General features: G+C 39.1%; 4 protein-coding genes across 4 annotated transcripts; 2 read left to right on the top strand and 2 right to left on the bottom strand.

Moving 5' to 3' along the window:
- Positions 1–109: 109 nt before the first annotated feature.
- Positions 110–3,427, bottom strand: Ufl1 (UFM1 specific ligase 1). Its single transcript, XM_046618954.2, has 5 exons — positions 3,181–3,427; positions 2,374–2,951; positions 2,099–2,245; positions 473–1,828; positions 110–384 (listed from the first exon to the last, which is right to left on the bottom strand). The coding sequence occupies exons 1-5, from the start codon at positions 3,258–3,260 to the stop codon at positions 242–244; spliced, it is 2,304 nt and encodes a 767-aa protein (XP_046474910.1). The 5' UTR covers positions 3,261–3,427; the 3' UTR covers positions 110–241.
- Positions 3,428–3,472: 45 nt separating this feature from the next.
- Positions 3,473–5,164, top strand: LOC124215507 (aaRS-interacting multifunctional protein 1). The gene is made up of 4 exons (XM_046618971.1): positions 3,473–3,619; positions 3,736–3,879; positions 3,956–4,267; positions 4,459–5,164. The coding sequence occupies exons 1-4, from the start codon at positions 3,473–3,475 to the stop codon at positions 4,828–4,830; spliced, it is 975 nt and encodes a 324-aa protein (XP_046474927.1). The 3' UTR covers positions 4,831–5,164.
- Positions 5,165–5,776: 612 nt separating this feature from the next.
- Positions 5,777–9,370, top strand: LOC124215504 (amiloride-sensitive sodium channel subunit gamma-2-like). Its single transcript, XM_046618964.2, has 12 exons — positions 5,777–6,037; positions 6,153–6,247; positions 6,393–6,543; positions 6,712–6,978; positions 7,080–7,168; positions 7,247–7,413; positions 7,510–7,617; positions 7,754–7,865; positions 8,001–8,082; positions 8,270–8,327; positions 8,444–8,611; positions 8,668–9,370. The coding sequence occupies exons 1-12, from the start codon at positions 5,871–5,873 to the stop codon at positions 8,881–8,883; spliced, it is 1,680 nt and encodes a 559-aa protein (XP_046474920.2). The 5' UTR covers positions 5,777–5,870; the 3' UTR covers positions 8,884–9,370.
- Positions 9,371–9,481: 111 nt separating this feature from the next.
- CCT8 (chaperonin containing TCP1 subunit 8) lies at positions 9,482–12,238 on the bottom strand. Its single transcript, XM_046618963.2, has 5 exons — positions 12,082–12,238; positions 11,521–11,823; positions 10,659–11,303; positions 10,104–10,544; positions 9,482–10,010 (listed from the first exon to the last, which is right to left on the bottom strand). The coding sequence occupies exons 1-5, from the start codon at positions 12,139–12,141 to the stop codon at positions 9,819–9,821; spliced, it is 1,641 nt and encodes a 546-aa protein (XP_046474919.1). The 5' UTR covers positions 12,142–12,238; the 3' UTR covers positions 9,482–9,818.
- Between the last annotated feature and the right edge of the window lie 2,991 nt (positions 12,239–15,229).

Raw genomic sequence — 15,229 nt, forward strand, 5'->3', positions numbered from 1 at the left:
GTTTTGTGTAAGACTTTTTCTTATATACTTTTTCAATTCCAAAATATTTACCTGGGGCGATTAAAACCGACCACACCGTGTAGAGAATCCCAATAAAAACTTGTTAATGTAATCGTATTCTTCGATATAAGGAGTCACCCCTGATCGTATGTATTCAATACTTATTCAACGTTGAATGAATAACGATTGGTTTTAAAATATGTATTATATAATAAGATAATCGATAGACTCAACTAACTGCTTAATCTTGCGAGTTGTCAGGTTTTAGTTGTTTTTTAAAATTAATAGCAATCTTCTTGATTTCGTCTAAACCATCGTCCAAAGCAGTTTGAGCTTGATGCTTCACGTTCTCGTCAGTTGAACTGAGCAGCTGCAGAACCAGATCTGTAATAGAAACACACGTCTCTCTTGTAAAAAATGTGTTGGCCTAAACAATTAAAGGGAATGGTGATAAAAAGTAATTGCAACCAACCGTGATATCTCGAGAGAGTAGAAGCAACATGAGACTGGATCAGCGGCTGTAAGAATTCGAGAACAGATAACACATGCCTGCCGGACATGTGTAGTGCAGTCTGTGTGGTAGCTGTAAAAAGGATGCTGGTTGTTAGATGTAATGCCAGGGCTGGATCCCGAGTTGTCGATAACTGTTCCAACAAGGCTTCACGGTGACCAACCACTACAGGTCTTTCCTTTTTTTTGTCAAATTTTCGCAGTACCAAACAGCAAGCAGCCAGCGCCGGTTCAGCAGCAATCAAAAACTCCTCTACCGAAGATCCCGCCACTGCCTTATGCAAATTATTTAAAGGGTCCTTAACGTCAGATGGTAGCTCGGTAATAATCTTTAGTCTCGCTTCGGTTGTTATTACTTCCGGGCATTGAATCAAATTTTGTTGCGCAGCCAGCTTGAAAACATCGCTAACAAGATCGGTACCTAATGTTTTCATCAGATACTTAGTAAGGCCGACCTGTATACCTTTGTCAAGTTGCTTTATACCTTTGTCAAGTACTCGTATGCTTGTTGCCAAAGCATTTAGTCTTTCCTCAACCACATTCAAATTATTTGTCTTTGTCATTTGTGCGAGCTGTTCCGCAGCTGCCACTGCTTGTTTACTTAGGTTCGGCTGTAAGTAGGACGCCAATTCTCTGACAAGTCCCTCAATATCGGACAGATTCTCATCCTTACCGATCTCAATTGCAATATCGTCAACTGTGAAGAATACGAATTCTTTCTTTACAGAATTCTGTGACTCTTGCGCATCATCTGAATCAGCGTCAACCGTATTTTTTCCACGATAATTCTTCTTCTTTGTAGACTTAGTCCTGGTCTCACGACCTTGGCTACCACCCCCAGCTTTACCGCCGACAGCTTTTCTTCGTCGCTCCTCCCTTTTATCCACCCTGCATTCATCAGGATCAACAAGCTTAGATTTTATTTTTGATTCGGCAACAAACTGTAACCATTTTCCACTGTCTACTGCTTCTTTAGCTTTTTTCTCAGCAACTCCCTCAAATCGCAACACCAAGTTTTGAAGAAATGCATCTGATATAGCAACAGTATTCGCAAAGACATGGATGTTTGAATTTGTTCGTTTCATTGAATCTTTCAATAAAGTCTCAGCATCTTCAGGACTGAATACAGACGGCAAGAGCGGATAGATATCAGTAAACGAGCCAGTAGCTGCAACCTCTTCCACGTTTGCATCGACTTGATCGGTAATAGCTGGACCCACTGCGACTGAGTCCAGCAGAGATAATTTTTCATTCGCAAAATGACGCTTCACAAAATTCTGTGGGTCCGAAAATCCTAGACGTGAGAGAGCGTCATACTCTGAAAATAGTATTTGAAAATTTATACACTAATCAAAAAAAATGGCGATATCGTATTTTTTTAACAAGGTAAGGGCTAAACGATAAATTTCGGTCAAGACTGTAAGTCCTTAGAACTGGTATATGTATGGAGATTTTTCGACAATATCAGCCACAAAGAGCAATAACTTGAATATTAGCAGTTCAATCGCGACAAGGTTCTAATGTAACCATGAAAAAGTGAGAAATACAAATGATAAAATATCGAATGAAAACTTGAAAGCACACACACCAAGGTAGCCATTTTGCTTGTAAAAATTGTCCACCCAGTCATTTTGGCTCTTTGAATAAATCGAAGGTACATAAATCCCATTGCCTCCCTGTTTCCCCGTCACAACTCCCGGTACTTGCCTCATCTCCTGCAAGTTGTCAAGAATTGCTGCAATAAATCACTAATTAGTATTGATAATTAATTTCAACTAAGCAAGCCACTTGAATTTTGATCAGGTCTCTGGTAAAACGTAAACAGTGAACAATGTATTACGAATAATCGAAAATACAACTCACACGAAAATATCCTTTCAGGCACAGAGCACTGGCCAAGAATGGCCGAAATCAGGGTCGGTTTAGTGATGCCGGACAATGCCCCCCTCGTCTTTGCCTTGTTTCTAGCCACATATCCTTCCGTATAGAAAACTCTTGGGTCCTGTCTATCCTGCCTTCCAAATATAGTTTTCCCGAGTTCTCTTTCTACAGTGGATTGTAAAAATTCGGCAGGAAGATCATAGTGCAGGGTCAACTGAGCAACGTCAACATGGCCCTGCTGGCTCAACCTGTCATTTATTTCCCCGGTGATCTTGGTCATGTAGGTTTTATCGACTAGTTGGCCCAGAACTAGCTTGACAGACTTGTCATGTCGTTCAATATCGGTTGCAGCTTTTGACACTTGAGATAGATCAACGTTAAGTAGTTTAGCCAAGTCAGCCAGGTTTATACGACCGCCGCATACGTGTAGCTCATCCTTGATTTCTCTGACGAGTTGCTGGGGCGTAACGTACTCTTTGCCATCTGTTGTGAATACAACGTCCAAAAGTTTACTTTCCAACAGCTTCGTTACAATCTCCACGCAATTATGCTCCGACAATCTGCAAGAAATATCAATTATGGAAACTGGCTAAAATACGATCAATCAACACTGTCCAATGTTTGACTATTTAAATTACATTATTATGTTTATACGAGGTTATTCTGAGCCACCTACCCTAACCTAACTTAATCCTGAACAAATTATGTGCGGATGTGCTATAGTTGTGAAATTAAGAAAAAGGTTAGCAAATGTTGGATTATAAATAAGTGAGCGAGTGAAAATTAGACCTTTGCAGCGTCGAGCTCAGCTGCGCCTTTTGAAAATCAGCAGCTAGGCGTTTTACTTCGTCCCAGTCCACAGCTGTCATTTTGGAAAGCAAATTTCACGTTGAGCAGGCGATCATGGGTAACCGATCATGTGGAACACCGCACTGATATTGCCGCGATTCATCGATTTAATCGAAAATCGATTATCTTTGGTCATTCCTAGGACGGGGTTACTGAACCAGACTGAACTAAACAGGGAGACTATAATACAACACGAGGCACTTGTCCGCATTGTTTCGGTAGGAGGTATCGAATGCCGATCCTCGCGAAGAATATATTACCGGTGTGCGTTAGATTAAACAATCTATTGACTTCGAGTATGGCATCGGCCAATGTTATTAAACGCTTGGAGTCAAAGGCATCGGCTGCTGAACAAATAATAGCAGGATTAAAACGAGAAGTATGTTGTAACCTAGATTAACCTAACCCAACTCATTGTCAGGTTACATACATACGTGTAGTGGACACCTTGATATTGATAAGAAATCATTTACAGTTTTCGTTAATAAATTATAGGTTGATCAGCTGAAAAAAGGTACGAAAGAGACGTACATTAATCAAACCGATGTTTTGAGTTTGGAAAATCAACTTCTTCGAGGTGAGATAGAGAGGTACAAGAATGAACTTGTACGATTAGAAATGAACCGCGGGGTTAAACAGGTAACTTAGTGCAAGTATAGTAACTTTTCGCATACGGCAGCGAACTTAGGCATGTGAAAAAAATTTCCATTTTCAGATACCGCAAGCCAATGGTAGATGTTCTGTAAAAATTGATTCGAAGGATATCTCTGTGGTAGAAACTGCCGTTTCAACGGCAAATGAAAACAAACCAGATGCTAAGGCAATCAAGGGGAAAAAAGCGTCCAAGGAAAAGGGGCCAGGGGTAAAGAAGCCAATAGCTCCGACGGTTGAAAGCCAAGAGCCGCCAATTGACGTTGGTAGGCTTGACTTCAGAATCGGAAGAATTGTAAATGCTAAAAAACACCCTGACGCGGACACCCTGTATGTAGAGGAGGTCGACGTGGGAGAGGAAAAAAACAGAACCGTGGTAAGCCTAAAGCTCACAAAACAACCGATCGCACATTATCCAATTTGAGAGAACTGCCGTGCAATGTAATTATCTCTGTAGAAATACCAAGTTCTGTCCTAGACATTCGCATACCCATACCCTGAAATCATGCACATTCAATTACAATGAAATATTGATGGATATTCAAAAGTATATTAACATAATTCTAGGTCAGTGGATTGGTAAAATATGTGCCTCTCGAGGAGCTGAACAACAAAATGGTCGTACTCTTGTGCAATCTAAAACCATCAAAGATGCGTGGGGTGACTTCGGAGGCAATGGTCATGTGTGCCTCTACACCGGATAAAGTCGAGATTCTTGTCCCGCCGCTCGGCGCTGTACCGGGAGACTTGGTCCATGTTGACGGCTATCCCCGTGCGCCTGACAATATTCTAAACTCTAAGAAAAAAATATTCGAAACCTGTGCACCTGATCTTATGACTGATAGTGAAAGGCAAGCAGTCTACAAAGGTCTCCCGCTCCATGTTCCGGGCAAAGGAACTGTCGTTGCCCCGACTTTGACTTGTGTACAAGTCAAGTAACAATGAGATTTACCGTTTGTAAAATATTCGTCGCTATGAACTTATTTATATTCATTTCTCATATTCGAATCTATAGATCGTCAGTGACATTCGTATTATAATTTAATTTACTTATAACATTTTGTAAATAATTTGATGAAACATTTAATGAATAATTACACTGTACAATGGTACATACCTATTAACTGTAGTGCCAAAATTATTTCCACATTTTCCCTATTTGTGAATTTCGTTTAATCCAAATGGCACATGTAACTATGTAACCAAGAGAAAGGGATCTATGAGTTGATCATGAATGTTAAAACAGATCAATAAATGTAGCGTGCAGAATTAACGATATTTGTTTCATTTAGCAACTTCCTCAGCTACGTAACACCTAACATCCAAGCTGATGCTGCTGAAATAATAATGCAATATCATATATAGTTACCCAGGTAAACACACGGAGTGTATTTTATGACCTTAATGTGGCGTAGAGATTAAAGATTGAAAAATCACTTGGTAAACACAGTAGATGATCGGCATGTTGACCCATCAACATCCTACCGAAACTTGGCACACAATCTGTACTCTTAGTTCTTAGCTAAACTTGATTGATACAAGAACTGCGTCAAAAAAGACGTTACGGAAAATTAGAAGACAATGAAATATTTTGAGGCAAGATTAAAACGCCAGTGGAAAATGATATGTCGAACGTTAATTGGTTATTGGAGGCCTGTTTGGCTGACATGGCACAAATACTTGGGACTCACGACGATTCCCGGTTTGCAAAGTGTTCACAATGCTCAAGGAAAATTTTTCACATTTGTTTGGTCAATTTTGTTCACAGTGAGTGTAGATAAAATTATTATACTGTTATTGGAAATCACATGTAACACCAATTTAGAATATACCATTAGTTTTATGCATCCATTCTAAATACCATAGTATCCATTAAAAATTGTCAAATACTCTTGATAAACGAATCATAACACAAACTTTCTACTTACCTTGGTTAGATCGGGTTGGCATGTACAATTCGCGACGTTTACGTAAGTTGCATGGATTACCTCTCATACCCCGTAACAACAGCTATGAACTTGAAACAGGCCACCGCCCTGCCATTTCCTGCTGTCACAGTATGCAATTTGAATCGCGTTCACTGCACTAACTTGAGAAGACTCTTTCGTCGAAATCGAGGAACCGAACTTGGCAATCAATTGGAAAGGTCTGAACAGATAATTATATCTTAGTCTTTGGGCGAGTAATGAATAATAATCAAGGGTAGTCAATATTTATCTACAGTTGTACACTCTATAAGTATATACGATCGATTTTACTAGACTGTACCAGGTGACAAGTTGCAGTGTGGTTCGCCGAATGACCCGGAGTAACCACCGTTATAGCGACAATGGTAACAATGTAGGAAATAATCACGGTAAGAATATTTTTGTACGCTGTGATTTAGAAATATTTTAACGCAATCTGTAGTAGATAAACTCGGAGTTTTGTAAGCATTATTGGAACACGTTACACCCACAACTAATTTCATACACAATATCATTCGGTATTGCTACTCATAGTGAACACAGGAGTAGGTGAATTGTGGATAGACAATGATCCACTAAGGTATCTGCCTCAGGGAAAAATGGAAACAGTTTATCGATATACAGATGATAACAGCTATGCGAACACTGTTGCAGAAAATCATAGCGATGGAACCAAGTCATCGAGGTAGGTACTAGTTTCGGATTGCATGAATAGAGTTCTGTCCTGGCAATATGTAGCCAATAAGTATGATTGATGTTGCTAAACTACCTACGTATGAAGTACATATTTTAGTGTCAAGGCAATTCAGTACTTCTATATTATGTGATTTCGTGCTGGTATATGATCCCTAAGATTGGTTGGTGGCACGATATTGCGCAATTCTGCAAGCCTACAGACCTCGGAAGCTCCAACCAGTCTAGCAACACCAACTGTCAGTGCAACGGACGAAGAAGAGATTAAGCCCCAGATAAATCAAACTCAATCATTCAACGACTTGATGAACTTTCTAGCTTTATATGCAAACTTTACGGAAGAAGATCGCATCGCAATGGGTCATGATGCTACAGGATTTATAAGAGCTTGTACATTCAGCGGCAAGTCCTGCAGTAACATTACATTGTGCGTGTATAGAATTCATATAATACAATGTTCTCGTAATTTGTTTTAGTTTTACTCGAACAGTTATTGTATTTGCAATACAAACATCCGACCTTCCACAGATTTTTCAAAACCATCTCGAGTACTAGCTACGGTAATTGTTTTACTTTCACCACAACAAGGAGGACAGTAATGCCAGGCAAAGACTATGGTAAGGCAAAGCAGACAGCACAAAGTACCCATTGCTGACTATTTATCATACACATCAAACACATCAAATGATGCCTAGGACTCTCTATGGAATTGTTCCTGGACCAGTCAAATTATATTGGAGGAGGACTGAGTCCCAGAGCTGGAGCACGGGTTGTTGTGCATCCTCCTTCCCAATTTCCCCTACCAAATGAGAATGGATTAACAATACCACCGCACACGGCCACCAGCACTGCTCTCGTACAGGTTGGTAACAATTAATCGACTGCCACTTCATAGTGTTCTGCATATGAGTTTCACATTAATTTTCAACAAATGCTAACCTGCCAACCGATGAAACAGGTCCAAGTTACCAGAGAGAAGCTTCCGTATATAACAAACTGCACCTCAGGATGGGAACGAACGTGGTACGAAGCGAAGGTTGGAGATGCTTACAGATATTCGATGGAGGTATGTTAAAGATACCTGTACTGAAAATTCAAACATTTTGGATTTCTTATTGAGATACCAATGAATAAAGTATTTCACTTACCCATAAATTGCAGTAAAGATTTCAGTATCAACCTTTAATCAATAAATATTGCAGCAGTGCCAACGTATATGCTTGCAGCTTGCATTTGAAGATTTCTGTTCATGTACACATCCAATTTACATGGATATATCCACAGGTGTATCGCCTTGCAATTTAACATCTGACAGTAAGTTTCAACTCCAGGACCTTTAACTTGAGTATGAATACAGTAAAAGTTGGAAATTTTGCCGCTCATCAGACAGGTTTATCAATTTTACTTGTATTAACATAGAATTGAAACTTTGTGCAAAACTGTCAACAGATCGGGATTACGCCTGTGTTGGCCGGGTGCTCGAAGAATTTGAAACACGAACACGCGAGTGTAGCTGCAATATGGATTGCAGGTTGTAAATAGTATATTTTTATGCCTATCTCAGGTTTTTACCAGATAATTGAAATGACACGGAAACTAACATGCAATGCTAGTAGTCAAACCTGTGTTGCTGCTAGCACAGTAGAATCATTTCAGCGTTACTCAATTGAACAATGACAAAGTTAATTGCCTTATACCTCTTTGTATGAATATTTCAGAGAAATTACTTACAATATGAAAATTTCCCAAGCTGCATGGCCGAATGAGAATAACTGGGTGAGACATAGATAGATATGAACTGAAAACCATCCAAGATTGGCACTGGGTAACCCATTTAACCTAGCCAGTAAGATGTGTGAATTTAATAAGAATCTAAGCATGCTCTTTACCAGTGTGACGTAGCTCAACGTTTTGGTATGGCAAGAGCCTGCAAGTATGAGAAATATCGGTCAGATTATCGGGTCCGTGAAAAACAACTTCTTCTTCAGAACGTTTTAACGATAGACGTATTTTTTGAAAACCTCAGAGTTCAATCTATCGACCAGCATCCAACTTACAAGGTAAATATTCTCATATTCAGTCAATAACATGTTGATTATCCACCATATTTGTCCAGTTGCAAAATTTTGTCGGCTCTCTCGGAGGTGCCCTAAGCTTGTATTTGGGAATAACGCTGTTTATGCTTCTGGAGGTATTCGAAGTATTTGTGAGGCTAGTCTTTGCATTATTTTACCGTGGCTGCTGTTTTTTTTACCAGAGAAAACTCACAGGGCCGCATAATCAGAGCCGTCGGCGTACGGTTCCGCAACAGGGAATTTTTTACACAGGTTAGAAATTATTTAAAACCTTGTGGACCTATGTCTCATCAGTTATAGCATACGAAGCTGAAGCTAGTGGTTCGAGTTCAAGCGTCAAACACACCCAAAGTCTTTCAAGCATTTTTATTCTCTGGCTCTAGTCCCATTTTAATCAACGTCAGTGTTCATTCTTGAACTCTGACCGCCATGCTTTAGAGTGACTTTATTTTAAAAACAAGCCTTATCCATAGATTTCAGATTCAATCGGCGAATGCGGCTGTCTTCTCCGAATAAATTTCACAAACCTACAAAGTTTGTCTGGTGACTTAAATTTCTTCAGTTTCTTTAAATCTAATAACCCCTAGTGATTATTCATATGTGATCATACAAAGAATTATGTAAATGTTTGAATAAAATTGAATGATTGAAAATTCTGCGATGGAAATATTATCACCTATGCAGTATAACTTAAACTCTGTGTTTAAAAGGAATGGAAAATAAAAATAGATAAATAATTCTGATAACACTTCCGACAAGATTTTTGTGAGAAATTAGCTTCTAATAAAAATTAGTTGAATGGCGATGATTCAATAAAATGTACTAGAGCATCGAATCGAAGGATTGCATACAATATCAAATTTGTTAAATTTATATTTCGATACATCTTAATAATCAAGCTAATGTGAATGTAAGCGTGTGTCTTGCTGTGACAAAAGTACAAAATGGCAAAAGCTAATATTTCATCACATTATTTGCGGTATTACAAGGGCACACATTATCTCCCATAACTTGAAGTAAAATAATAAAGCTTCCCTGGTTTTCTCATCAGATTTGCAAGTTAGAGGCAATACCAACAAGGTAAGTGTAATAAGTTTTTCCTCGATCCTCCTATGTTCATCGCACTGAACATATTTGGGTATAGGTATGAAAAAATTACCCTGAACACTGTATCGTGAGGTTATGAAAATCTTTAATCTTCATCATCACTATTATGACCACCAGCGCGAGGTTTCGGACCTCCGGCACGCTTAGCCATGATAATCTGATCAATTTTCAGAATGGTGCATGCCGCTCCAACAGCGTACTTCAACGCCCACTGTTTTGCTACATAAAGATCCAGTATCCCAGCATTAACGGCATCTATGAGCACAGGCCCATCGCCCTGTAATAGGACAAAATAAAAATGGATAAGTTTATCGAATTTCGATGCTTTATCACTGAGCAAATCACCAAGCCGAGTAATGAGAACACTCACTTCAATGTTGAAGCCGTAGTTACGTTTTCCGTCCTTATGAGCTGCATACAGTTTCGACAGCAGTTCAGATGCCCGATTACCACTGTTCTCAGCAAGTGTCTTTGGGAATGTCTCCAAAGCGGAAGCAAATTTTCTTACAGCGTACTGTTCTAAACCGGGAAGTGTGTCGGCATGAGCGGCAACCTGGGTTGCCAACTCAACCTCAACTGCTCCAGCACCCGCCACAAATCGTCCGTCCTTTGTCAATCCCTTGAACGTGTTTACTCCATCATCTATCGCACGCTCGATGTCATCCATATAATTATCTGTCGATCCACGAACGACTACTGTACTTATGCGACTTTCATTCCCATCTAGCCTGAACACAACAACTGCTGTATCCCCTAACTCGTCCATGTGAACTGTATCTGCATATCCGAGTTCTTCCTTGCAAGGTGGAGTCTATGGATAAAATTAAAAATTATATAAGATTGCGTGGCAATTATAGATTCTCGTTAATAGTATCTATTTTTCACTGGTAGATGATCTTCTGAGTCAAATTTTGAAGATGCATACCAGTTTGGAGAGAGCTGTTGCTCCAACTGCTTTACACAAACGACGAAGATCAAACTTGCTCGGCAGTCGTACAGCCATCAGATTGTATTTGTTTATATAATGAAGAGCCATATCTCCGAATTTCCCTCCCGAAACAACAACTTCGGCTCCTGAATCGGCTATAGCCTTAATCTGATTTTCCAGGAGCGATTCCTCACCTCGTGAGAACTTCATTAGTTCGTCAGCTGACTTGATAAGCACAGTTCCTTTTGTCTCTGTTTGTATAATATCTATAGCGCAAGTGTATACCGCAATTTTCGCACGCAGTTTCTTTGTTACGTCACCCTCTACCTGCCTTCTGAAAACCATCCCCTGCACGACCTGGGAGGAGTTCAGACCTGCGCCTAATATCTTGCAAACACGAACGTTGTCCACGTTGAATGTTGTTTTTTCCGGTATAATGGATATACATGCCTTGCTGATGAGAGAAGTGAGAAAATCCTCATTCCCTAGCTGCTTACTCATTATTGCCGCTCTTATACTCTTCTGTACCTGAGCACTGTCGCGATAATCTTCGACTTTGTAAACAACTAGCGACCCCAAGATCTCTAGTGCCTTTTCTAAAGCAACCTCGTAACCCTCAACTATTTCCGATGTTGTTACACCCTGGAAAAGGAGATTATGGGTTCAACAAATATGGTTCAAGGAACTCATATTTGAGTTGTTGCTTAAATTTTTGTTTGTTAAATAGAATCACGATTTGTAGGCAACTTTTCATATATTATTTTCAAACGCCAGGCACTTGACAATATGAAACTAAACTGAAATGAATCTCATGCACGTGCATAACAGATCTGACGTAGCTGCAGAACAAGAAGTTTACCAGGCGGAGAAGTTCCTCAGCTGCTTCAAGCAAGGCCCCAGCAAAGATAATGACAAAGTTTGTTCCGTCGCCTACTTCTGCTTCCTGCATTTCCGAGGCCAAGACCATTAACTTTGCAGCCGGATGCTCGACTTCCAGCTCTTTAATAATAGTAGCAGCATCGCTTGTGACAAACAACTTTTCAATGTGGTTTATCACCATTTTATTCATGCCATTTGGCCCATAGGCGGTACGGACCGTTTGCGCAAATTGTTTACAGGCAGATATATTCCTATAAACAGCTTCTTCCAAACCTGAAAAATACTTTGAAAAGCAGAAATACATTAAAAATAGCATATCTAACGCGGGCGTCAAACAAATAAATTATCTGGCACGAGAATGATTTTATGTGATTGAAAATAAATTTTGCCCATAAATGGTGACGAATCTCGGATGGAACGTTCTCGGAGTCGGTACCTCCGCGCCCACACGCGGTACGCATCACCGGTGACCCGGCCGATTTATAATCGCGTTACGGTTACTGGAAGTAAAAAAAATACTACCGTAATTACAAATACTTACGCGAGCTCCATCCTTAAGCATCTGAGCCACTCCGGGCGCTTGTGGAACGTGCAGAGCCATTTTTTCGACGCAATTTTTCACTAACGACTTACACCAATTCACAAAGCGTAGATCGTCGTCTGTCGTTGTCGTCCTACACCTCGTGCCTGCTCGTACCGCTCGGTGATCGACAGCAGTGCCACGGTAGTTTTGCGGTGAACGAACAAACTACGCACTTGTTTTGATTGAGTCGGTAAGTGTAGGGCACTGCTGTTACTTCCGTGCCTTGGAAGATCGGCGCTCTTTCGGCCATTTCAAAATAATACGCGAATCTTTGGCAACGTTCAATGAAGAAATTTCATCAACGACGACCCACGTTTTAGCCCCATGTAGTGTCTCAATATTTTGATTCACGTACATACATACATCGTATTCACGAGCATAGAGTGCATGATGGTGAGAAATCAAAGCAGCTTACATCAAAGCCAAACGTTTTGTCGTCCGATTAAAAAGTAGCGAACAAAATCATGCTTTCAATGTATTTTTCCGTTCCGAGCTCGACTCAGTATTGCCAGCTAGTGAATTTTACAAACTTACACCTATATATCTTTACGCCGTGGGATAAAGTATACAGTCTATACAAGGTTCATGTATATTATAAAGAAATCTCAACTGATCCAGTCCACCTTGAATCAATATGTTATAAATGGCGTAAGATTATCCCCACATTTCAACAAAACCGTAAAAACGAGGAACAAAAGAACCTGTTCTTAACAAATGATATGTAAAGCTCCAGCATGGAAACTATACCTATATTCAGATACTAGTTCAAAACTAATTAGTTTCCCTTCAATTACGCAAAGTATATGCTGAGTAATTAATCCTGTTTGTTGTAAAGTTAAGTTTTAAGAATTGTCTCAACAGAATTAAATATAAAATATTTCTGGATTCGGAAAAAATGCAACAGAAACTATATTTATTTTGAAATCATCTTAATGCGCACCGACTCGGACATTTGCTTGTCAGCTGAATAGTTCACCTTAAAATTAGTTCAAATCTACAAGCCATTAATTTTTCAACAAAATTAATTATCAGACTAAGCTAAAAAGTCGCCCAATTGAATTTTGCCAACATTTGAAACGCTTAAAAACTTTTGCCGCCGTGACCTATAGGTGACATTAGTGACTAAATTACAAGAGCGAGTTTCCAACACTTTTGATATGGTACCACCGAACATTTTCAAATAGCTAACAGCCAGAAATAATGAGTGATTTTAAATTCATGCGACTCACCCATGCTGCAACTTGATAATCGGTCCAGCCTCACCATCTGAAGTGCATCCTTTCTGTCGTGAATTAGATATTCCTCTGGAGAACACTGAACAAATTTTATATTTCCATGGAAGACACTTAATAAATTTTATATTCGTGTGGAGAACACTGAATAATCTTTATATTTCCATGGAAAACACTTCATAAATTTTATATTTCTGTGGAAAACAGTGAACAAATTTTATATTTCTATGGAGAACACTGAACAAATTTTATATTCCTGAGGAGAACACTGAATAAATTTTATATTCCTGTGGAAAACACTCAACAAATTTTATATTCCTGTGGAGAACACTGAATAAATTTTATATTCCTGTGGAAAACACTCAACAAATTTTATATTCCTGTGGAGAACACTGAATAAATTTTATATTCTTGTGGAAAACTCTGAATAAATTTTATATTTCTGTGGAGAACACTGAATAAATTTTATATTCCTGTGGGAGACACTGAATAAATTTTATATTCCTGTGGAAAACACTGAACAAATTTTATATTCCTGTGGAGAACACTGAATAAATATTATATTCCTGCGGAGAACACTATTTAAATTTTACATTCCTGTGGAAAACACTGAACAAATTTTATATTCCTGTGGAGAACACTAAATAAATTTTATATTCCTCATAAGAACACTGCATAAATTTTATATTCCTGTAGAAGACGCTGGATAAATTTTATATTCCCGTGGAAGACACTGAATAAATTTTACAGTTCTATGGAAAACACTGAATAAACGGCAAAGAATATCACCGATGGAAAACTCACGACAATTTTTCACCCCACAAATAGAACAAAACTGCTTTCTAAATTCCGCGCTGCACTTGTTAGGATTCATCGAGACTACATTTTGATTAAACGATCGAGTACAGAGGATTGGGACTTGTGTAAATGATTTCGAATGTTATCTGAGTTTAGCTTGCAACAATTGAAAATTGACACGGTGAATTTTCCATAGCCTAAACGACTTCGCAATGCCAGTTGTGCTATATTCATACGTCTGTGGCCTGAATCCCTGCACGCGAAAAATTGCAAATGTAAAACAGAGTATTCACGGCTACTTTTCACATTTCTTTCACTTCAATAACTACAATTAACGACGATACGGTAACGGCACGCCAAAACCCGTCCGTTAAATTGGCGGCAAGAAGAGAAATTTTCCACCGATTGTCAGTTGTTTATACCCAGAACGCCGCCATTATAAATCACGAATCCCGCCAAAGTCCGTTGACCACGAAGTAAGACGTTCACAAAGCATTGATGATGAATGCCAATTACAATGCGCTTTAGCTATTGCCGACAAATTTCCTACAATATTACGCGAAAATACTCTCATCTCTATTCTGTACAGTATACATACATGTGTAAATAACGAACAAAATTTCCATCCTTCGGTATTACACCGGGCAACGGGCATCGTGATGTTTGTTTTTTTTTCCAACCGATTTGTACATTAAAATAACGAATATTTACACTCACAATTATCTTTCTAGTCACCTGAAATCGCCATGTGAATCACTTAGATCAGCATGTACTCAATATAAAACCGTCAAGATGCAATATGGCATGATTTTTATGGCAAATTTGGTGTAACTGAAACTGCGGAACGTTCGCACCCCCGGCGATAGATTCGAAACTGCAAGAACAGACAACTTCTGGTCAATGCTCGCAGCATACCAACTGCACAAATTGTCCGCCGTCGGAGAAACAAAAAATTTAATTCCACGCATAAGCATGGAAAGAATCCATTTGAGAAATATTTATTTTACCTAATGAAATGAACTTTTGCTTATGAATTTAGTCGCGCAGAAGTTTCGAACATCTAGCAGCGATGAATG

Source organism: Neodiprion pinetum, chromosome 3 (assembly GCF_021155775.2).
Source record: "Neodiprion pinetum isolate iyNeoPine1 chromosome 3, iyNeoPine1.2, whole genome shotgun sequence".
Classification (NCBI taxonomy): Eukaryota; Metazoa; Arthropoda; class Insecta; order Hymenoptera; family Diprionidae; genus Neodiprion; species Neodiprion pinetum.